This window comes from Hyperolius riggenbachi, chromosome 10 (assembly GCF_040937935.1).
Source record: "Hyperolius riggenbachi isolate aHypRig1 chromosome 10, aHypRig1.pri, whole genome shotgun sequence".
NCBI classification, from domain to species: Eukaryota; Metazoa; Chordata; class Amphibia; order Anura; family Hyperoliidae; genus Hyperolius; species Hyperolius riggenbachi.
In genome coordinates, this window is record NC_090655.1 from 197,927,781 (window position 1) to 197,953,259 (window position 25,479).

General features: G+C 44.8%; 1 protein-coding gene across 1 annotated transcript in view; it reads left to right on the plus strand.

Annotated features, from left to right (window-relative positions):
- The window catches only part of LOC137536172 (membrane-spanning 4-domains subfamily A member 4D-like), a 64,795-nt gene extending 51,750 nt beyond the window's left edge, over positions 1-13,045 (plus strand). Inside the window, exons 6-7 of the mRNA XM_068258258.1 lie at positions 1,575-1,697; positions 12,790-13,045. Coding sequence (XP_068114359.1) covers positions 1,575-1,697; positions 12,790-12,915 — 249 coding nt within the window. The 3' untranslated portion in view covers positions 12,916-13,045. The remainder of the gene's footprint in view (positions 1-1,574; positions 1,698-12,789) is intronic.
- The last annotated feature ends 12,434 nt before the right edge of the window (positions 13,046-25,479 follow it).

A 25,479-nucleotide genomic window follows, 5' to 3' on the forward strand; every position in this document is an offset into this window, starting at 1 on the left:
TATTGTTTTTCAGGTCAAGTCTGTAAGCAAAGGCTACATAGTGTGATGTGTTTTGTACAATTTTGCATAGTTTATTGAAGCCTGTTTGAAACATTTCTATCCTTAGGGGAAGCATCTGTCATTATGCACAATTAGCATATGCACTGTCACAACTATAGCCCCTGCAGTGGTGTTGGTGGGGGGGGAGCAAGAGCCGGTGGGGCAGTCCTGTACATTATAATGCAGACCTCAGTGGAAAGTTATTATACATTACCTGCTCCCAGTGCTTGTGTTTCCTCCACTTCCTGATTAGTTTGCAAGAGTTGTGCAGCCAGCCAATCACCCTCTGGCTTCAGTTCTATCATGGTAATTGGCTGGCTGCACGGCACTCCCAAACAAACCAGGAAGTGGAGGAGACATGTGCACCAGAAGCAGGTAATATATAATATTGTCTGGGGGCGTTATATAATAGAGATGGGAAGTTCGGATCTTTTCAATGATTCGGATGATTCGAATCGGACCATTGAAAAGATCCGGATCTTTGATCCGAATCTCGGATCATTTTACTAGGGAAGCATTCGGGGGTGAAATGACTAGCAGGACAGGACTTTCCCTGTGGTGGACAGGGAGGGGGAGGGGGGTGGACACACAGAGAAGGGGAGAAGATGGACAGAGGGCAGGGAGTGGACAGAGAAGAGAGGAGGGACGAGCAGAGAGCAGAAATGTTTGTTTGCACACAATACCCACATGCTGCAATCATATGCTTTACATAAATTTCACCTATATGTTCATCTGTATACTTTGAATGCAAACGTCACACAGTGAAAGAAAGCATTCCCGAAAGCATTCCCAGAAGTGAAGTGCAGCTGTTTAGAGCAGTGCAGGAGGATCATATTGCACAGCAGTCACAGTGCCTGCCCTGCTCTAGCCCAGCATGCTGTCTACAAAGTTACTGAGCTGTGCCAAAAGTTTCCAATTTGTTCAATGTGCACAACTACGGAACAGACAGCCTATAATGAGCAGCACATTATAACCAGTATGTGCGCTCTACACATATCTGGCAGTGGCACCGATGTCCCCTCTTTCTCATGTACCCTGTCCCTGCAAGGCTGGCTCCCCTACAACAGAGCGATCCATCTCTGCTCTGCTTCCAGGACCCCGCTGCCCGCTGAGAGGGGGGCGTGCCGCTCCTGGCCCCGTCCCCTTTGCGATCCGAATCACTCATTTTAATGATTCGGATGATTCGACTCACAAAAGAGATTCGGATCAATGATCCGAATTGTTCATGATCCGGACAACACTATTATATAATAAACTAGGGGATCATGGTCCTGGAGGCTGGGGCACCAAACAGATCTGGGGGGGTCCACTTTAGCTATGCCCCTGAGTGTATGTAAGTTAACAGCACTTTAACGGGATCCTGAGCAGGTTGTAAAATCAGAATTCCATTGGCGTCCTCCTGGCTCATCTCCCGGTCCCGATGGCAGCTCTGTTATGCTATGACCTCTGCCTGAAGTCTACTTTTGGATAAGTAATAACATGTTTCTTCACCATGTTGTGTTATAATATGTAAATTAACCACTATATGTTTCCAGGTTATCCAGATGATTAGTAATGTCCTACTGATCTTCATCACTGCCATCCAATTCTGTGTATCTCTTTCTCTGATAGTCTTCAGTGCTCACTGGCTTAAGGAAAAATCTCAAAATGTTTCCCAGGTAAAGTATCATCATCTGAATATTTAACTTTAGTAATCAATGTTATGTTCTTTAGGAGGACAGAAGTAAAGGCCCATATCCACCACACGATTTTCCCGATGATTTTTTCCAGGACCAGTGGTTGTTTCCGTGGACTCCCGGCGTGGGTACAGGCGTGCGATCATGCGTACGACGTTTAGCAATGGCAGATCAGATCTTTAACCACTTGCCGACCGCACACTCATACCGTGTGGCGGCAAAGTGGTAGCTGGAGGACCAGCGACGCACATCTGCATCGCCAGGTGCCTCCCTAATTAATCAGGAAGGGCCGCTCGCGTGAGCGGCCATTTCCTGTTAGATCACAGAGCGGGTCTCCGTGAATAGCCTGCGAGCCGCTGATCGCGGCTCGCAGACTAAATGTAAATGCAGGAGACGTTTGTCTCCTCTGTTTACATTGAACGGCGCTGCTGCTACAGCAGCGCCGTAAGGCAGATCGGCGATCCCCGGCCAATTAGCGGCCGGGGATCGCCGCCATGTGACAGATGACAGCCTGTCACAGGCTGCACAGGATGGATAGCGTCCTGTGCAGCCCCAATCACCAGGGGTGAGAGGGTGGAGAGGGAGGGGGGGAATTTCGCCGCGGAGGGGGGCTTTGAGTTGCCCCCCGCAACACCCAGGCAGGCAGGAGCGATCAGACCCCCCCTGCACATCATCCCCATGGGGGGAAAAAAGGGGGGGGCGATCTGATCACTCTGCCTGCAACCTGATCTGTGCTGGGGGCTGCAGAGCCCACCCAGCACAGATCATAAAATAACACGCTGGTCCTTAAGGGGGGGGGGGGGGGGGTAAAGGCTGGGTCCTCAAGTGGTTAAAGTACCGCAATTGCTTGACTCCCTGTTCGCGAGCTTCGTGCAACGTGGTGTCGCCAGCAAGAAGTGGAATCACCAACGCTCGTCAATGGACATCAGCTAAATAGAAAGACAAAAAGAAAGAACAACCGAGAGCCCCCAATAGTGTATTATTGTTGATATAAGGTAATCTTCAATTTGTACAGCAGATATGGATATACTCACAAGTCTGGGTTTGCCGGCCCCAGGCAACCACTCCAATCGTATATGGGGATATTAAGCCTGTCCCCACTTAGCTAAGAAGTCGCTCTCTGTAGAAGAAAAATAAGGGTGTACACACCCATCCACCAGGTGGATAATGATAATTCTAGTAGTTACAGAGGTGCCAGCAGAATAAAAATTAGTAGTCTATTAAAACCCCCAAAAAATTGGGGGCTGAGGTGGATCCGTCTCCCCAATATATATGACACAACCACCATATACGGTATCCAGAAAAATATATATGTAATCAGTACGCTACATAAAATTATGCAACACGTTTCGTGGGTCCTAAGCCCATTTTCTCAGGCAAATACAAGAGCGGGAGTAACTCCAAGGTTGTGCAGATAGGTGCGGCGCCTATCTGCACAACCTCAGAGTTACTCCTGCTCTTGTATTTGCCTAAGAAAGCGGGCTTGGGACCCGCAAAACGTGTTGCATAAGTTTATGTGCAGTACTGATTAAATATATATTTTTCTGGATACCATATATGGTGGTTGTGTCATATATATTGGGGAGACGGATCCACCTCAGCCCCCAATTTTCTATTGGTTTTAATAGACTACTAATTTTTATTCTGCTGGCGCCTCTGTAACTACGGACATCAGCTAAAGCCTAGACAATTTACTTGGTTATTCCTTTAATGGAGATTTCAATGTAAAGTCTGAAGGTAGCAACACACTCAACAGTTCTCTCAGCATATTCGATCACTCAGATCAAATCTGTAATAAATCTGTGCCCAAAATTTAGATGTATTTTTGGCCGAAATTGATTGGAATAATTGGGTGGAAATTTTTTATTGCTTGGGGGCGGGGAGGGAACAGTGGCCTATAGCGTTGTACTGCATCAAGTTGTGCAATAGTGTGGTTTGCTTGATTTTCAATAGATTTCATTATGAAATCTTTTAAAAAAAATCTGTGGGCAGTGAGTGAAAGGAATAAATCCAACTCTGATCAGATTCTAATCAAAGAGGGATCTATTTTTTGTGCCACAACGGGCAACTATACATCAATGTGTGGCTACATTAAGACGGGTACATGCATCCAATTTTTATTGGCCAATAATTGGCCAATTCTACCACTTCCATGTAGCTACAGGGCCAATAGATTTTGAATAGTATGACAAGATTATTGAAAATTGCACAAAAGGTGTATCAGCGCATCACCTGGCCGCCTCTGAATGGCCTCCAATCAGAGGTGCGCTGAGCCCCCCCAGAAACTGCAAACGCACCTTGAACCCAAACAGAAGCTCTGCATATACACCAAAAGCAAGGCTGTTAAGTGGGAACAGCTGACCAAAAATAAATTAAATTAGTACATGGCAAGGAAATTAACAGTGCTACTTAAAAACAGATAAGTGCCTACCTGCAAGAGAGTGCAAGCCCCACTTGTGGGATATAATACACACCGAGCATACACATGACCTGTCTACCACTGAAGGATGTTGGTTTCCTGTAACAGCTTGCATGCAACTTGTTACTCGTCCCTCCCACTGCGGAGAAGTCATCCTTGATGGGAGGGGACCTAACACTAACTAAATCCTAGCCTATGTAAATGCATAGCCAGGGTGCGCTACCAAGTAAAATTGAAAATTGCGCAAAAGGTGGATCAGCGCATCACCAGGCCGCCTCCGAATGGCCTCCAATCAGAGGTGTGCTGAGCCCCCCCAGAAACTGCAAACGCACCTTGAACCCAAACAGAAGCTCTGCACATACACCACCCAGAAGCTCTGCATATACACCACTTGGTAGCGCACCCAGGCTATGCATTTACATAGGCTAGGATTTAGTTAGTGTTAGGTCCCCTCCCATATGAGGATGACTTCTCCGCAGTGGGAGGGACGAGTACTTAACAAGTTGCATGCAAGCTGTTACAGGAAACCAACATCCTCCAGTGGTAGACAGGTTATGTGTATGCTAGGTGTGTATTTGATCCCACAAGTGGGGCTTGCACTCTCTTGCAGGTAGGCACTTATCTGTTTTTAAGTAGCGCTGTTCACTTCCATCTGCCTAGGTTGCCTGATGGATGATCTGGCTCTGCTTAACACATATAAACACAAAATGACAATCGAATTGACAGGACATGTAATGCAAAGACCTAGTCTGGAACATATAACATGATACACTGGCTGTCACAACAATGGAGCAATAATTAATGCAATGAGGCTTTTCAAAGCAAGACTTGAGCATACAATTTGTATGCAATGCATGTGAAGATATGGAGATCTGTGGATTCTGGTAGTAAGGTTTACTATCAGAGAATGATCTGCAGGTCCCCTTGTATCACAGGTGCTGCTACCGGTATGGAATAGTGCTGGATATGGAGACAGAAAGGAGAAAAAGCGCACACTGTGATACTAGTAGGTGAGAGCTCTAAGCCCTATAGGAAAGGTCTCACCTGGTTGTTGAGGCTGGAGAAACCTATATAGGTTTGCCAGCTGTCATGCTTGTGTCCCTCTTGTGCCGGGGACCCGGCTTGCACGGATATCCTCACGGTCCTGGATGGTTATCCAGATATTTCACCAAGACACTGCGCTCACAGATTCAATGCGTCCTCATTCCATAGGTGTAACTCGAGAGAAAGGAGACATAGAAAACATAGCATAATACTGTTTTGAATGTATTATTCCTTCCCACAACACCCAGTGCTGCAAGCAATGATCTCGTGTATGAATATCAAAAGGGTCTCACAGGTCCTCACCATTTAGCGTGGCTGCCAGATCACAGACAGCAATATAAGCTTTATAGTGTCACCAGGCAAGCAAGTGTTGTCCCTCATCAACAAGTGACACTCCCAGAATCCCAACACCATCACACATGGACTCTCACCTACTCAAAATGCCATCCAGATTATAAGACAGCATAAGCGCTTAGTATGTTACATCAAAAGCCGCCTCTTGTCAGATAGGATCCACATCACACCCTTTATTCTTAATGCCTAATGAACTGAAGAGCTTCACATAGCGTAAAAAAGTACTTTAATCTTTAAAATTTTAAAATCACTGCACTCACATGGTCCAGGTAAATACAAGCATAAAACAATGTCCTCCACGTCGGCTCTGCACGCCTGTAGCTCCGCCCTACGCGTTTCGTGCATGCGCACTCATCAGGGGCTGGAGACGTGTATCAAGCAAGCGTCTTAAATTTCATAATCCCCGCTATCTCATCCAATGGGCTGACTTGCCCATGCCCAACATGGCCGCTCGGCACCTTCCGCCCTTCTGTATACATCATTTCCGCCTATCTTACGCCAGAGCGCTAAGAATATCTTACAGCTCTTGTGCCACATCAGAGTGGGCGGGACTAGATACCGTCCTTCACGGCTAGCGCCTCCGCACTCCCCACAGAGCGCGTGCCGTCATCACGGCGTGTGAGGTCCCGCCCATCTACATCATCTGGTGGATAATGCGCCGCTGCTCACTCCATTGGCTACTGCTGCCGATAACTTAGAGCAATGATTGGCTAAGACATACGTCTATTCATTAACCCATTCTATGTCTACACACACTTCTCAAACCCCTGATAGCACAAACAAAAACAGTCAATGCCCACATAATATACAATATCATATTCCCACCATAGTTATACAGGAGCCTGCTGTTTTGCATATTCAGAATCAAAAGTTTTTTAAAACAAAGTACCTACATCATCAATTTCAACATATTAATTCCAAAACTACACATCCTCCATCACATTTTGCACGTATATAATTCTAATCCTGGGCACAACCCAAACCATCAAACGTTACAGTCACTTTTGGAATAGTGTGTGCCCACACCCCCCAAACACACACCACCGCCCACTCCTGAATCCAATCCCATTATCCGTATGCCCCACCCACTCCCCCCAAAAAAGCGCGCACCCCCCACCCCCTGGTAGAATCCTTATCCTCGTGGGATACATGCATGCCCCAAAAGGGGGGCATGCATGTAACCCACTATCAGTCATTGGAAATAAAACAATTCAAATCAAACTCAACATTGAGTCCCCTCGGATGCAAAGTTTTCAGCTCATATATCCAGCGTGACTCCATCCTTGACAATTCCCTTACTTTGTTACATCCCCGCCATTTCGCCCTCAATCTATCAATACCAGAAAATTTCATTAATCAGGGGTCACACCCATGTTTCTCAGCAAAATGCTTTGACAGATTATGCCCAATATTGCCTTTCTTAATGTTCCGTACATGCTCACCAATACGCTCCTTCAGCTTCCTCGTGGTTCTGCCAATATACTGGTATCCACACGGACACCAGCACATGTATACAATGTGGCTCGTATTACAAGTTATACAATCTCTAATCTCATAATTCTTATTATTAACTTTTCCCACAAACGCATTTCCCCTTTCCGGTCTTGCTTCCCTACATCCAACACAGTCTCGACAGGGAAAAAAACCTTTGTTACCACCCAAATCCCCCTGCTAATCTTGGGGCCATCTACGAAACTCGGAACCAAAATCTGCTGCAGAGTCTTGGCCCTTCTGTATAGGAATCGTGGTTGTGCAGGTATGACCTTACCCAGGACCTTGTCAGCCCTTAGGACATTCCAATGTTTTCTAAAAACTCTTTCTACTTCAGTGTGCCTACAGTTATAATCCAACGTTACTGCATAGTCAAACCTGTCTTCCCTCCTGCTTCCACCTTCGCTCTGCATCACCATTTGTCCTCTGTCCAGTCTTTCAGTAGCGTCTCGTATCTGTACAAGCGTCTCCCTCTCATAGCCTTTCTCGACAAATCTATCGATCAGCATGTCTGTTTGCTCTCTATAGTCAATGACCTCCGTACAATTCCGTCGAATTCTATACATTTGTCCCTTGGGGATGTTCGTCAGCCATTTCTTATGGTGGCAACTAGAGTAAGGGATATACCCATTCCTATCTGTTTTTTTGAAATGTGTCCTCATCTGTAACCTATCCCCCCTTCTATATAAATCCGGATCCAGGAAGCAAATTCTGTTTACATCATATTCCGCAGTAAGTCTAATCCCCTTCTGATTGCAATTAAGCCACTCTATATATTCATCCAGTTCCTTCTGGTTCCCTCTCCAAATACCACACAGGTCATCTATATACCGAAACCAGTGCCTTACTGGGCTACTCCTCCCATCATCAAGAATACTCCTTTCCCACTCATCCATAAAAATATTCGCCAGGCTTGGGGCGAACTTCGCCCCCATAGCACATCCAGTAATCTGTCGAAAAAAGTTCCCGGCATACCAAAAATAATTATGACGTAACACAAAATCCAATAATCTCAATATGAACAGAATTTGCTCCCTTTTTATACTTCCCTCACTTTCTAAGGCCTTTTCCACTGCCCACATCCCCTGGTCATGTGGTATTATAGTGTACAGTGACGCTACATCGGCTGTTACCAAAATGTCGCCTTCCTGCACCCTTATTTTCTCCACCTCCTGGATCATCTGTTTAGTATCTTTTATCAAGTGGGGCAATTTACTCACAACGGGCTGCAAGAATTTATCAATGTACTCCCCAACCCTCTGGTTTAGGGATTCTATCCCACTGATAATGGGCCGGCCTGGGGGTTTCTCTATATTCTTATGTATTTTTGGGTTCTGATAGATAACAGGTACTCGGGGCACATCGATCATAAGATATCTGAATTCTGCATCATCAATAATCCCTTGTTCTAAACCTTCCCTGAGGATATCTCTCAGTCTGACCTTATACTGGTTAATGGGATCTCCCTGACCTTATACTGGTTAGTGGGATCTCCCCTCAGTTTCTCATAAGTAAGGCTATCCCCAACAATTTTGTCCAATTCCTCAACATACTGTTCCTTTCTCATGACAACCACCCCACCCCCCTTGTCAGCAGGTCTAATTACCAGGTCTTTTCTTTCTGCCAGTTTTAATGCTGTTGCAAATTCACCATCCTTCCTAGATTCAGCCAAATTCTCCAAATCTGCCACTACCATCCTCTTAAAAGTTTCCACCGTATGGCCCACACTGTTGACATTGGGATTGAATAAGGACCTATTCCTTAGTCCAGTATGTACATATTCCGGCACTGTTTTGTTCCTATCATTCACATTCTCCTTCGAAAGAAAGTATTTCTTAATGTTAAGCTTCCTAACATATTTCTGGATATTGATATACGTACCAAATTTGTCCAACCCCTGTTTTGGGGCATATTTAAGGCCTTTGTCTAGAATCGCCATCTCCTCTGGTTTGAGCTCAACTTGACTGATGTTGAAAATCCCCTTACCCTTTATCTTCTTCTTTTTTCCTCTCCCCCCTCTGCACCCTCTTCTATTCCTCTCTTTCTTCCCACACCCCCCGAGTCCACTCCCCCCTCCCGCTTCCTCCTCACCTCGTCCCATATCTTCCCCAAAAAATCATCTCCCACCGCATTCAATGGGTCATAACGATTCTGCGTGACTGTGTGGTTGGGTGTAGTGGGCTGCCTGTTCTGCGGCCTCCACTCCCTCCTGGGCTTGGGCCCTCCTCCTACTCTGTATCCCGGGGTTCTGGGCTGATGATGAGGTCCCCCATAGGCAGTCCCTCCATGGTACCTCTCTTCTCCCTGATACCCATTGTGCCTGCCCCATCTACTCAAACCCGGTCTCTGTGGTCTGGGGCTGTCCTCCTTCCATCTCCCAGCAGCACCTGGGGAATAGAATTGCATCTGTTGGAGACCTCCCATATTCCCCCTGTATTCTACTTGTCTCTGTGGGCAATACTCACCTTGTTGTGCCATCCTTCCTTCCATGGGGTTATTGGCATCTCTCTCTGCCCTTTCCTTTCTTTTTGTTTGCTCTATTTGCCATCTGTAGGCCTGTTTGTTGCTATACTCTTGCCAGTCCCGCTGAAAACGACCAACTTTCACCTCACCAACTTCCTTATCAATCTTAATCAAATTCTTTACTAATACTTCAGTACGCTGTCTAAAATCATTATCCTCTTTAAAACCTTCCAGTTTTTGTTTCTGCTCTTCAATTTCATTGTTTATCCTTTCTGCTCTGCCATTCTTCCGTTTTAGGAGTATCTTCAATAAGTTAACCCCACACTCATTCAGGAATTCACCCAATTCCCTATCATTATCTTCCCCTTCTTCACCATCATACACCATTAAATCCCACCGAAACCGTTTAGGAATAATCCCCTCCTTGATGGATTTCTTCAAACTCGCAATATCCCACCAAGTGTTAATCTCTTTCTGCATCAAGGAGTGCATATTCCTAAAACAGCTTTCCACATTTCCCTTTTGGGGATTATCCTCTTTCGTGAAGATTAGGTCTAAGTCAACCTGTGCTCTATCAAATACATTCAATAATTCCATTATTGTGTGCTGCACCCAACAATTATGCTTAAACTAATAAAATCTCAAAAAACAATGTATCAGTGCGCTCACTAAAACTTGTCCCAGAGGACATTGTTTTATGATTGTATTTACCTGGACCATGTGAGTGCAGTGATTTTAAAATTTTAAAGATTAAAGTACTTTTTTACGCTATGTGAAGCTCTTCAGTTCATTAGGCATTAAGAATAAAGGGTGTGATGTGGATCCTATCTGACAAGAGGCGGCTTTTGATGTAACATACTAAGCGCTTATGCTGTCTTAATATCTGGATGGCATTTTGAGTAGGTGAGAGTCCATGTGTGATGGTGTTGGGATTCTGGGAGTGTCACTTGTTGATGAGGGACAACACTTGCTTGCCTGGTGACACTATAAGGCTTATATTGCTGTCTGTGATCTGGCAGCCACGCTAAATGGTGAGGACCTGTGAGACCCTTTTGATATTCATACACGAGATCATTGCTTGCAGCACTGGGTGTTGTGGGAAGGAATAATACATTCAAAACAGTATTATGCTATGTTTTCTATGTCTCCTTTCTCTCGAGTTACACTTATGGAATGAGGACGCATTGAATCTGTGAGCGCAGTGTCTTGGTGAAATATCTGGACTACATCTTATGCTTGATGACTGACGCTGCGATCCAGAAGAACTGTTTGTTTGTTAAGTAACAAGGACCTTTTTTCCTTTTTTTCCTTTTTTTCTTTTTTTCTTGGGACAAGTTTTAGTGAGCGCACTGATACATTGTTTTTTCTGGATGGTTATCCGGTCGGGATTCCATGGTGGTTATCTGGAACACGCTGTGGTGGGCGTGTTAACGTTTTTCTGTGCTCGGCTGGTACAAGCCTGATTCCCTGGCTGTGAGTGTAGTTGGAGATAACAAGAGCTAGCAAAGCAAAGCGGTGTTAGCCGCAATGATATGCAAAGGCTGTGTTTGAATTCTTTATTGCGACGCGTTTCCCAGGGGAGCAACCCTGCTTTATCAAGCATAAAATGAGGGCGCAATAAAGAATTCAAGCATCACAAGCGTGACATCTGGCAAACCTATATAGGTTTCTCTAGCCTCGACAACCAGTTGAGACCTTTCCTATAGGGCCTAGAGACCTCACCTACCAGTATCACAGTGTGTGCTTTTTCTTCTTTTTGTGTCCATGTAAAGATATGGTACAGCCATGTACAGAGCCCTAAGGCTGAGAAAGTATATGATCAATAATGAATCTCAGATGATAAATGGTAGAATTCAACTGCAAGAGATAGTGGGCAGGATGAACAGTATTCTGACAAAAGGGCGCCAACTCCACCACCCGTTTTACTGTATTTCGTTCAGACATCTACGTTAACGCACAGTTCTGCGTCGACTTCCCATCAGACATGAGCGTTAACTTAGACCTGCAAAGAACATGTCTAAACCAGCTGATGCATGACATCATTGCTTCATCTGGGGGTCTCCTTTAATCTGGAGATCTCCATATTTGCAGCTCCCACCGGGCTTCCCATTGGTCCACTGTCTGGACCATTTTCAGTGGCCCATGCCTGCTACCAAATGTCATACAATTTTATTCAATTAAACCTGGGGTGCCTCATCTGGGTGCTCATCTTATTATTGATAGGGCTCGTCATCATGAGTATGTATCATCGCAGTTCTGCAAGAGTTGGGTGTCGGTATAAGCCAATAGCAGTAAAATGTGGGCTTATGTGGCACCTATTTTTATACTTAACCCTTAGGTCAAGGTTGCTAACCTTAACACCCCCTGGAGGTACCTAACCTTAGCCTCCCCTCCCTAATGCCTAACCTTAAACAGACTCTGTAACAACATTTTCAGCCTTATTTCTTCTATCCTATAAGTTCCTATACCTGTTCTAATATGGACTGGATTACTGCAGGCTTTCCTAGTTGCACAGTGGCTGTATTATCTCTGTTATATAATCTAATCTTCTTTCCTTTGTCAGCTTTGCCGGGCTCAGGCACTCAGGCAGGAATGTGCTGCTCTGCTTGTGATAGGATAGAAGTTATACACACACTCTCCACGCCCCCTGCAGGCTCTGTGTGAGTCACAGACTGAGCTCCTCTCAGCCTATCACAAGCTGGTTAGCAGCCATGTCTTTTGTTTGTAAACACTGCCTAAAACTGGCAATTACAAGCCAGGATTGCAGCAGGGAGTGGCAGAAACAGCACAGAGTGGCCCAGGAGAACATAATGAATAGAATGGTATGCTTTTTATTGTAAGGATTTTAGAGTACAGATTCTCTTTAACACCCCTAAAGGTGCCTAAAGGTAATTAAATGTCAGCAGCAAAACTACCGATAATAGTAGCCAATGATATATGATCAGCAACCGCCGTTAAATGCTATGCAGAAGCTGATTGGCTATTACTCACATAGGGAGCTCTAATGACTGGCTGGGTGCCCTATTGCTGATATTTAACACACTCGTCTATGAGATGCCTGCCGGTGCCGAAACTACTTGTTCCACGTCACTATAAGGTCCATACTATTAATTGTGCTAAACTTCTAGAGCAATTATAAGTCCATTACATGGTTAAATGCACCAAAACACACTCTCTCTAAAACAATTGATATTTTCTCAAAAATGTACACACACACGCATATGTTTTCAGTATTAGTTTCATTTTTGTATTTCCCTGACGCTGTAGTAGGTAATTACACTGACTGCTTTCTTCCTCCATCAGGGTCTTATCATGCAAGAGGAGCATCAGAATGCATCGGCTTCATCTCCTGTCAATAATTCAGTGTCTGCAAGCACAGATATGGCAGAAAACCATTCAGTTGCCTTGGCAACCAACCAGCCAGTTTAAACACAGCAGAAAGGTTTGGAAAAAGCGATCTTCCTAAACGAAAGCTCCAGTGTTCCCTCAAGCCTGCCTCCTGGCCCAAACTAATATAGACATGTGTGAGATCCCCTCTACAGGACAACCAACAATTGTGTTTAGCTTTTTTCTTCATTTGGTGTAATTTTTGTTACATCCAAAGGTTATTTTTCATAAGTTATTTTTGCATCAGCAATAAAGTGAACACAAGGGGTCATCCACTGTACTTACAGTATATATTTATCCCAGGGCCTAAGGCCCAAACCATTACATTTTAGACACATTATAATGGGAAATAAAATATTGTTACTAACTATCTTTACAAAAACTTCGTAGGAATCCAAAACATATCTAAAAAGTATACAGTACATTATTCATCACAATTATAATACAAGGATTATAAGTAAGTTAAAAATGGAGAGCACATTGACCTGCAGTCTCCTAATTGCACCCAAGCACCAAAGAGAAAGACCACCATTGTCAGTGAATCAAACTATGGACAGGGCTGTCCTACCACATGTTATACTGTACCATCGTACTGACTCAAAGGTACAGTATTGTTTATTTTGACACACAGACATCAAGTGCATATTGCAATCTCAAGCCCAAGCTTTGCAAAGGAATGTGTATTATCCATCAAGTTCCAGAACTGTATTAGTACAGCGATTGATTGTAGAAGTTCCGACTAAGGAACAGGCATGAAAGATATTGATCCAGAAAATCAATTCAGGTTTGCAGTAATGAAACTCAGGTGACCATCGGCAGTGGGCAAAAACTGTTATCTTGCCTAGGGCCCCATTTCATCTTAATCCATTTCTGCCTCTAGTACTTTATCCTATACAATAAAACCCCTGTGTCCCTGCATCTTCTTCCTGTGTGTCCCTGTGGCTGTGGTTTTGCGTAATGCACATGCGCGGCACACAGGCGGCAGTTAGAGCAGGAAGAGGACGGGGCCAGGGGGCGGGCGTGTGCGCGGGCCGTGCGCACACATGCGTGATGGTGTGCGGCAGCGGATGGCGGCGGTGACAGCGGCAGGAGGGGAGGGGGGTTGTGAGGGAGGTCTAGAGCCCATTATTGTAACGGGCTTAGGTCTACTACTGGAAATATAAGTCCGCCAGGGATGTTACCTTATTGCTGTTTGCCAGGTGGAGTGTATGGCATTCCAGAGTATATCAAAAAACAGTTGCTAGTATAGCATACCAAAAACAACAAATTAGCCCTCCTATTAGGTTGTTCCATTTATGGCTGTATATTCCACATTTCAATTAGATTTATTCCCAGCAATGGGGGCATATTATTACGGCGCCGGGCAGTTTAGCGCAGGGTGAGCCAAATGACGTCTCTCCCTGCTGCCGCTACATATCCATGGCAGCATTAAATACTATTCCCCCTCCGAGTTGTAGCAACTTGGAGGGAGATGTAATTCGGGGGCTGGCAGCTGCCAGAGCCCCAAATTACTGTTACGCCAGGCGCACAGCATAGCATTGCTGCTATGACGGCGCCCAACTTTGACACTCAGTGCCAGACACCAAAACGAACTGATCCGCATCAACTTGGGATATGCAGTGCACGGAGCAGGGATCAGATGAATACAAGGCAGTGTCCCTGACCTTGAGTAGTAATGGCTAAGACCCTAGGGGCCATATGCAATTCACCTTTTCACCTGAGTTTTCCCCTAGGTGATATTTTCAAAATCTCAATAAATAAACACAATCCCAGTACAAAAAGGGATCAGGCAGAATATCAGAGTCAGCAGGAGAGCAGGGTCAGCAACAAGTTATCAGATACATACGAGGTACAGTGGAATACACAGAAGCAGAGTCAGGACAAGCAAAGGTTCAGCAACAGGTAATCAGATCAAGGAACAAGGTACAGGGGACAGGAAACAACGGAATCAGGTAACAGGTAATCAGAGGTGTCCAGTGACTCAGACCTATGACAAACGAAGTTCTGGCAATGACTTGGAGGAAGGGGCAGATGTATATAGTCCATGAAACAGGAAGCAGCTGGAGATAATTGACATAAGTCCCATTAGAGGCATCTGCAGGCCAGACATTGAATTGCAAGTCTTTTGCATAAGTAGCACACGGCCACCCGCTGGAGGAAGGCAGAACTGCAGGGCTGCTACATGTCCAATAAGCCCTCTGTTGGTGGCACCGTGAAAGTTCAGGATATACCAAGTAACTACTGCCACCAGCAGGCAGGAGAAGGAAATACATGAGTCGTAACAATGGAATATTTTTACTCAGGGTGTTTCCAGTGAAGTTACCCGGCAGCATTTACCTGGTGAAGAGGCACTCTGGACATAGTGATAAGCTTTAGGGGACCTTCTCCTGGGCTGAGGCAAGCCTTCAAGAAGATTAAAACAGCAGACAGGAAGCACAGCTTTTTGGCACCCTCACTCATCTGACCATTGTCCCAACACTGGCCACCTGGTATTGCCAAATGACCTAATCTCTCCTAGGAGCGAACACCCAGCAACATGCACCCTCTAAAGCGGGCCACTTAATCCTGACTGTACAATCTTGTCCAATCTTATCATATCTATGTAGTATAAGTAGTAGGTAGTGACGGAACTGGGGCCCACTAGTGACCATCCATCCATCTAATTAGCTTTGCATTGGTGCTTTGTTGGTGATGAACACCTCTACAGTGGGATGCGAAAGTTTGGGCAACCTTGTTAATTTTCATGTTTTTCCTGTATAAATCGTTGGTTGTTAGGATAAAAATGTCAGTTAAATATATCATATAGGAGACGCACACAGTGATATTTGAAAAGTGAAATGAAGTTTTTTGGATTTACAGAAAGTGCGCAATAATTGTTTAAATAAAATTAGACAGGTGCATACATTTGGGCACCACAAAAAAGAAATGAAATCAATATTTAGTAGATCTTCCTTTTGCAGAAATTACAGCCTCTAAATGCTTCCTGTAGGTTCCAATGAGAGTTTGGAATCTGGTTGAAGGTATTTTGGACCATTCCTCTTTACAAAACATCTCTAGATCATTCAGGTTTGATGGCTTCCGAGCATGGACAGTTCTCTTTAACTCACACCACAGATTTTCAATTATATTCAGGTCTGGAGACTAAGATGGTGAGATGGCCATTCCAGAATGTTGTACTTGTTCCTCTGCATGAATGCCTTAGTGGATTTTTAACAGTGTTTAGGGTTGTTGCCTTGTTGAAAGATCCAGCCCTTGGGCAGCTTCAGCTTTGTCACTGATTCCTGGACATTGGTCTCCAGAATCTTCTGATACTGAGTGGAATCCATGCGTCCCTCAACTTTGACAATATTCCCAGTCCCTGCACTAGCCACACAGCCCCACAGCATGATGGAACCACCACCATATTTTACTGTAGGTAGCAGGTGTTTTTCGTGGAATGCTGTGTTTTTCCTCCATGCATAACGCCCCTTGTTATGCCTAAATAACTCAATTTTAGTTTCATCAGTGAACAGCACCTTATTCCAAAATTAAGCTGGCTTGTCCAAATGTGCTTTAGCATACCTTAAGTGGCTCTGTTTGTGCTGTGGGCGGAGAAAAGGCTTCCTCTGCATCACTCTCGCATACAGCATCTCCTTGTGTAAAGTGTGCTGAATGGTTGAACGATGCATAATGACTCCATCTGCCGCAAGATGATGTTGTAGGTCTTTGATGCTTGTCTGTGAGTTGACTCTGACTGTTCTCACCATTCGTCGCTTCTGTTTATCCGAGATTTTTCTTGGTCTGCCACTTCAAGCCTTAACTTAAACTGAGCCTGCAGTCTTCCATTTCCTCAGTATGTTCCTGACTGTGGAAACAGACAGCTGAAATCTCTGAGACAGCTTTCTGTATCCTTCCCCTGAGCCACGATGGTGAACAAATCTTTATCTTCAGGTCATTTGAGAGTTGTTTTGAGACCCCCATGTTGCTACTCTTCAGAGAAACTTAAAAGAGGAGGAAAACTTGCAATTGACCCCCTTAAATACTCTTTCTCATAATTGGATTCACCTGTGTATGTAGGTCAGGGGTCACTGAGCTTACCAAGCCAATTTGAGTTCCAATAAATAGTTCTAAAGGTTTTGGAATCAATAAAATTACAACAGTGCATGTATGCGCCTGCCTAATTTTATTAAACAATTATTGTGCACTTTCTGTAAATTCAATAAACTTAATTTCACTTCTCAAATATCACTGTGTGTCTCCTATATGATATATTTAACTGACATTTTTGTATTGTAACAACCAACGTTTTATGCAGGAAAATCATGAAAATTAACAAGGCTGCCCAAACTTTCACATCCCACTGTATATGTATATCAGATAAATGGATCAAATAGATAATTTCCGACAGGTCCGATCTGATTACCGATCAATTTTCTGATCGATTTGCAAAGAAGTGATCAGAAAATTGATCAGAAAAATGATCGGAAATCCGATCGGATCTGTGGGGAATTATCTATCGACCCATCCATCTGATGGGAATTTGCATGGTGTGTACCAGGCTTTACTCGGATGAGATCTGATCATCCTTTATTTGTAGGGGTACCTCAAGGCTTTGTCCCTGGCCCCCTCCTCTTTTCCATCTATATGCACAGTCGTGATAACTTAATCAACCCATGTGGGTTTCAATACCACTTATATGCGAACGATACACAACTGTACCTCTCGAGCCCCAGACCTTAACTCCTGCCTCACACGTGTTCCTGACTGCTTGTCTGCTATATCCTCTGCCATGACCGCTCGCTTCTTAAAACTTAAAGCGGTTTAAAACTCTGACAAAATATTCAACAAAAATGTGTTTTCCTACTTTTTATAACCCATACAATTATCATATTTGCTTTTGTGCACAAGTATTATAATTCATTTAGAAATTATAACCTCCCAAAGTTCAGTTTATTTACTTTGAAAGCTGCTGGTGCATTTTATTCATAACTGTTGTAATTCGGTTGTAAATGCAGCCGCAGTGATTTCTGACCTGTGTTTCACTTCAGGACTCATTAGCATAAGTTTCTGCACAGCCAGATAATGTTTACTTAAAGGGGAACTGAAGTAAGAGGTATACGGAGGCTGCCATATTTATTTCCTTTTAAGCAATACCAGTTGCCTGGCAGCCCTGCTTGTCTATATCTCTGCAGTAGTATCTAAATAACACCAGAAACAAGCATGCAGCTAGTCTTGTCAGATCTGACTTTAAAGTCTGAAACACCTGATCTGCTGCATGCTTGTTCAGGGGCTATGGCTAATAGTACTAGAGGCAGAGGATCAGCAGAGCTGCCAGGCAACTGGTATTGCTTAAAAGGAAATGAACATGGCAGCCTCCTTATACCTCTCTCTTCAGTTCCCCTTTAAAGAGAAACTCCAACCTAGAATTGAACTTTATCCCAATCAGTAGCTGATACCCCCTTTTACATGAGAAATATAATGCTTTTCACAAACAGACCATCAGGGGGCGCTGTATGACTTGTTGAATGATTTTGTGCTGAAACGCCTCCCACAAGAAGCTCTGGGACCGCGGTACTTTTGGCAGTTTGTTACAATGTAACAAGGTTCACAGACAGGAAATAGCTGTTTACAGCTGTCTCTAACAGCCAAAACAGCTAGCAGCAGCTACATAACCTGCCCACAGTAAAAATGTCACCATGTAATAAATGTCAGAATGTAAATCGGGGAGAGGAAAGATTTTACAATGAGCAAACACTGACTAAATCATTTATACATAATTATTGTAAAAATGAAGCACTTTTTTTTACTACATTATTTTTACTGGAGTTCCTCTTTAATAGTATCAATTAAAGAATGTATACAGAAGATAGGCTTATCACCAGTTTGGATGTGGGTTGCCCCTGCAGGAGAAAAAGTCAGTCCTGTGATGTAACCCTTTAAATGCTGTTTTACTTTAAAAAAAAAAACATGGACCCATATGCAATTTACTTTTTCTCCTAAATTTTCCCCTAGGAGATAATTTTCACATCCTCTTTTAAACAACTTTTAAGCATTTTACACTTGAACAAATACTAAAAAGTAGGTGAAAGCTTGATGTCAAAATTATTCTGAGTATTTTCTTGCTTGCTGGGGGTTTAAAAGGCATTTTATGACAAGGTGTGAAAATATCACCTAGGACAGCGGTGGCAAACCTATGGCACGCGTGCCGGGCCCGGCACGCGTGCCATAGGTTCGTCACCGCTGTCCTAGGTAGCCTAATTTGCTGGCACGCCACCGCTGCTTATGAACTGGCCGCAGCGTCTACTAGACGCCGCCGCGCCAGTTCATAGCCCGCAGCCCCGCAGTCTCCCGGGAGGCAGACCAGGGCTACGGCAAGATGGCTGCCGTCCCGAAGCCCTGTACTGGAGACTATTTGTGTCTCCAGTACAGGGCTTCGGCGGCAGCCATCTTCCCATAGCCCTGCACACTGCCTGTCAGCGGCAGCGCGGGAGACTCAGCTGCAGAAGATCCGGGGAAGATGCGCGCCAGAGCCCAGCCGAGAGGGAAGATTTCTGTCAGGTGAGTACATTACTTTTTTTTTTGCTGGTGAAATGCGGCCCACTGTATTGTTTTCTGCTAAAATGTTTCCCACATTGTGTTTATTTACTATGAAATGCTGCCCACTGCGTATGTTTTCTGGTGAATTGTGGCCCACTGCGTATGTTTTCTGGTGAATTGTGGCCCACTGCGTTTATTTTCTGGTGAATTGTGGCCCACTGCGTTTATTTACAGTGAAATGCTGCCCACTGCGTATGTTTTCTGGTGAATTGTGGCCCACTGCGTATGTTTTCTGGTGAAATGTGGCCCACTGTGTATGTTTTCTGGTGAATTGTGGCCCACTGCGTTTATTTTCTGGTGAATTGTGGCCCACTGCGTTTATTTACAGTGAAATGCTGCCCACTGCATTTGTTTTCTGGTGAAATGCTGCCCGCTGCGTTTGTTTTCTGGTGAAATGCTGCCCGCTGCGTTTGTTTTCTGGTGAAATGCTGCCCGCTGCGTTTATTTTCTGGTGAAATGCTGCCCGCTGCGTTTGTTTTCTAGTGAAATGTGGCCCGCTGCGTTTGTTTTCTGGTGAAATGTGGCCCACTGCGTTTATTTTCTCTTGAAATGTGGCCCACTGCGTCTATTTTCTGGTGAAATGTGGCCCACTGCGTCTATTTTCTGGTGAAATGTGGCCCACTGCGTCTATTTTCTGGTGAAATGTGGCCCACTGCGTTTGTTTTCTGGTGAAATGTGGCCCACATTGCATGATTTTCTGCTGAAATGTTGCACACATTGCGTTTATTTTCTGGTGTCTGGGGTAACTGTTGCTGCATTTATTATTAAGGGCTCATTCACACTACAGAACGTATGCACGAATGCAATTTCATGCATGCGCTGCCAACTCACAGTGATCGCACGGAATGCACATTGTGGTGTGCTAAAGCGTGGACGTCGGCAGCTGTACCCATCGGGGAAACGTATGCGTTGTGCGTTAAAATGGTTCCCAGATGCGTTACAATGTAACGCATGGGAACGCACACCTGTAGTGTGAATGGTAACATGGAAGTCTATTGACTTTCATGTTACCATATGAATCTTACATTATGTGTGTTGCGTCAAAACTGACAGCGCAGCACATAGTGTGAATGAGCCCTTAATGGTCATAGTTGGCTATATTTGCTGCTTTGGGGTTACGGCGGGTATACTAATAAATAGCATCACACAGTTTCTGCACACCCATGATGCGAATCCTCGTTTCACCACATCATGGCGGAAACACTGCTTTCTTATGCCTCGCTGTTACATCATTACGTTAGCTCCGCCCATGCAATATCATGCCCCCATCCCCCCCCCCCCGTTGGCACTCGGAGATAAATAAGTCGATGTTAGGTCGCAGTGTGGGCACTCGGCCTCTGAAAGGTTAGCCATCACTGACCTAGGAGAAAACCCAGGAGAAAAAGTGAATGGCTATGCTGTAAATAATCTTTCCCTCTCCTCCACTCTCCCCACCCTAACCTGTCCTAATCTTGCTGCAGCTCAGTATCGCCAAACTCTCTCATCAGCCCTAGAGAAAGCTGCTCCACCAATATTTTGCCGCAACCGACCCCCTAACCCCCAGCCCTGGCGCACTACCCATACTCGCAACCTCCAGAGGGAAACACGCGCCACTGAACGGAAATGGAGGAAAACTAGACTTAACCAGTATTTCCTACAGTACAAGACCAACCTGCTGCAGTTCCACACTGCCCTTGCTCATGCGAAGCAGGAATACTTTACCAAGCTCATTGGAGCACAAGCTTCCAACCCCCGGTGTCTCTTTGCCACTTTCAACTCCCTGCTTAAACCCACCCCCCCACCCTCCGTTTCCTCCCTCTCTGGCACAGATTTAGCCACCCACTTCACCAACAAAATTGTCTCCATCCGCCAGAAAATATCCAATCTCCAATCTTCACCTCCCACCCCCTCCCAACCAGCTCCTCCTCCACCCTATCCTCCCCTCACATCCTTCACTCCTACTACCACCGAGGAAGTCATCCACCTACTGCAGACTTCCCATACCACTACTTCCCCCCTTGACCCCATCCCTTCTGATTTACTCCAGCCTCACTTCACGGAATTGGCCCCAGTCCTCACTACCCTGTTCAACCTCTCCCTATCCACAGGCACCTACCCCTCAGACTTCAAGCAGGCCACTGTACTACCCCTGCTCAAGAAACCCTCCCTCGACCCCTCGCTACCCTCCAACTACCGTCCTATCTCCCTCCTCCCCTTTGCCTCAAAACTCCTTTAGTGTCTGGTTCACAAACGCCTGACCCAGTTCCTCAATGCCAACTCACTGCTAGACCCACTGCAATCTGGATTTCGGCCTGCCCACTCAACCGAAACTGCTCTTTCCAAAGTGGTCAATGACCTTGCCTTAGCTAAAGCTGAAGGTAAATACTCCATTCTCCTCCTTCTTGACCTTTCAGCAGCTTTTGACACAGTAGATCATCCCCTACTCCTCCAGTCCCTCCAGTCCATGGGCATTCACGATCTTGCCCTGTCCTGGCTTTCATCCTACCTCTCCAACCGCTCCTTCACGACCGCCTTCAATGAGTCCTCATCCACCCCCAACCACCTCTCGGTGGGAGTCCCCCAAGGTTCGGTCGTTGGCCCCCTACTGTTCACCCTATACACATCCTCCATTGGCAAGGTTATCTCCTCCATGGGTTTTAACTATCATCTGTATGCAGATGACACCCAGATCTACCTCCACACTTCTGACATATCCACCACTACCATGGACAAGGTCTCCTCCTGTCTATCAGCCATCTCCTCCTGGATGTCTGCTAGGTTCCTGAAACTAAACCTAGACAAAACGGAATTTATGATCTTCCCACCCCGGACATCCATAAACCTCCCAGATGTGCATGTCACTGTTAACCACACTACCATTCACCCTACCTCTCAAGCCCGCTGTCTGGGTTTCACCCTGAACTCCGCACTCTCCTTCACTCCCCACATCCAAAACCTCACAAAGTCCTGCAACTTCCACCTTCGTAACTTTTGTAAGATTCGCCCTTTCCTGACCTCTGCCACCACCAAACTCCTCATCCATACCCTCATAATTTCCCGCCTTGACTACTGCAATGCCCTGCTGTATGGTCTCCCTATGACCCGAACAGCCCCACTGCAGTCCATCATGAATGCGGCAGCCAGAATTATCCACTGCTCCCATCGCTCCACCATGGCGGATCCCCTCCTTGAATCCCTCCACTGGCTTCCTATCCAGTCCAGAATCAGATTCAAGATACTGTCTGACCTACAAATCTGTCCACAAAACCTGTCCAACCTACATTTTCGATCTTACTCAGAGGTAAACACCTAGCCGCTCACTCCGCTCTTCCAATGAACTTCGCCTAACCGCCCCCCGCATCACCCAGTCCCATGCACGCCTCCAGGACTTCTCAATAGCTGCTCCAACACTATGGAACTCCCTACGTCCACCCATTAGGGCAGCCCCCTCCTTCAACATCTTCAAGAAAGCCCTCAAAACTCACCTTTTCACTCTGGCCTACTACCCCTCACAAGTGCTCTAAACCCACAGCTGAACTCTGGTCTCCTACCTCTCGTGTCCCTACCTCTCCCTTTAGATTGTAAGCCTTTGGGCAGGATCCTCCTCCTTTTGTGTCCAACCTGATCATGCACCTCCATTACTGTACACCCATGCTATGCATCTGAGTGAACCTAACTTGCCTAATCTCCATGCTCCCCTCCAGTGACTAAGCATTACCTTGTACTCATACTGTGCTGCGTGATCTGGTCTTTCTTGTATTCAGGTATTGTCATTTTGCTGTATGTCACCCCTAAATATTGTCTGTAACCTAAATTAATGTACAGCGCTGCGTAATATGTTGGCGCTTTATAAATACAATAAATAAATAAATAAAAATAAATATTCCACTTTAATATGAGTAAAACAGAACTAATCATTTTTCCACCTTCTCTGTCAACTTCTCTGCCTGATATAACAATCAATGATAATTACACCCCTAGGCTATACCTTCAGTTCCCAAAGCACAGTGCTTAGGGGTAAAATTTGACTCCTCTCTCTTATTCCTCACATTCACGTCCTAACTAGCTCCTGTCTTTAATGACTTTAATGAGCATCTCAGTTAGGACAAACTGGAGAAGGTAACAGCTGAAGTTTGGTGATGCTAGCAAAGTTCAGAGCAGTTGTAAAGAAATTTCTGTTTAATAGGGTAGAAGACAGCAGAATGAGAGACAGATGAATGAAGTGATGAAGTGAGCAAGATGGGCCTAAGTAGATGTTGTATGTAAATATAATTAAAGTGTTGGGGAAACATTATGCTGATACCACAGTGAAAAAGATTGGTTGCAGCAGTGAGATTGTAGAGCGATGGTAAGTGAAAAAGAAAAACTGAGGATAGATGAAAGTTGTGGAGTTGCAGGAATAGGGGTGTAGGGGAAATGAAAGGTGCTGGGATTGTAAGTATGTAAATAATGGGTAGTGGGAGATGAAATGTTTTGGGGGTGTAAGTATGGAGGGGTGTGAGGGACGTGAGAGTAGAGGTGCAGGGGTCCAAGTCGGGAGGTAAAATGAAAGGTGTGGGGGTGCAAGGATGAAGGTGTTGAGAGAAGTGGTGGGTGCATGTTAAAATAAAATACTGAGCATCAGCCCTGATGCTTGCAAGAAGTTGATGGTAGGAGTGCAATTTCCTATTAGGACAGCTTGAAAGTGGTCTCCTTGTGGCAAGAAGGTAAGATGAAAAAATAAACAAAACAAAACAAGAGAAATGTTAGATGCAGATTTTCTTCAGAGTCTAACTAATAAGTACTCCCTGGTAGCACGATAAGGGAACTTGTGATGGAGTGCTTCAACACCCTCCTACTGTGGTAATCGAACCGAAACTGAAACTTCCTGTTTGTAGCTAAGAGGGGCAAACTGGAACTTTTCATGCATCCAGTTTGCTAGAACTGCTTTATCTCCCTGCTTGATCACTTCCAGTCTTGCTTTCGCTCTAACCGCTCGACACAAACAGCCCTTACTGAAGCAGCCAATCATATTCTTATTGCTAAATTCAAAGGTCATTATTCCATACTCATCCTTCTACATCTATCATCAGCATCTGATACTGTTGACCACCCCTTACTCCTACGGATACTTTCTCTCTCTGAAAGATCTTTCACAGTCTCTTAAGCCTGGTACACATCATGCAATTTCCTGTCAGGTAGATGGATCGAATAGATAATTTATGACAGGTCCCATCTGATTCCTGATCGTCTTTCTGATCGATTTGCATAGAAGCGATCAGAAAATCTATCCGTAAAATGATCGGAAATCCGATCGGATCTGTGGGAAATTATCTATTAACGCATCTATCTGATGGGAAATTGCATGGAGTGTACCAGGCATTAACTACATAGAATTGGTAATCTTGGTAAGGATTGTGCAATCAGGATTAAATGGTATAGGGTCAACTTTTGCTTTCTATTCTCCATCAAGGTTAACTTTTCACCCCCCTCTGCCACACTATTAGATGAAAATGAATCCTGTTGCTGGTGTATCATTGCCCACAGCTGCAGATGCCATGAGAAAATGCTAAGCCTTGCAATTTAGCTTCAGTTCACCATGCATTACCACATTCAGTGAAGCAGAATACAGCTGATTTTACATAACATTTCATGAAGGCTGTTACCGCATGGAAAACTGAAATTACAGACGTAAATTAATGACTCATGAGGTAAATGGATGACTAGTGAGGTAAATACCTCATTAAAGGATACCCAAAGTGACGTGTGACATGAGATAGACATGTGTATGTACAGTGCCAAGCAGACTAGTAACTATGCTGTGTTTCTTTTTTATTTCTCTGCCTGCAAGAGTTAAATATCAGGTATGTAAGTGGCTGACTCAGTCCTGACCTGACAGGAAGTGACTACAGTGTGACCCTCACTGATAAGAAATTCCAACTATAAAACACTTTCTGAGAGCAGAAAAGAGATAAAAAGGATCAATAGTTCATAGATTGTAGCTCTGGCATACTTCAATGAATGTGTCATTGAGCAAAAACAATAAAACAGTTCAAACTTAAAAAGTAGATT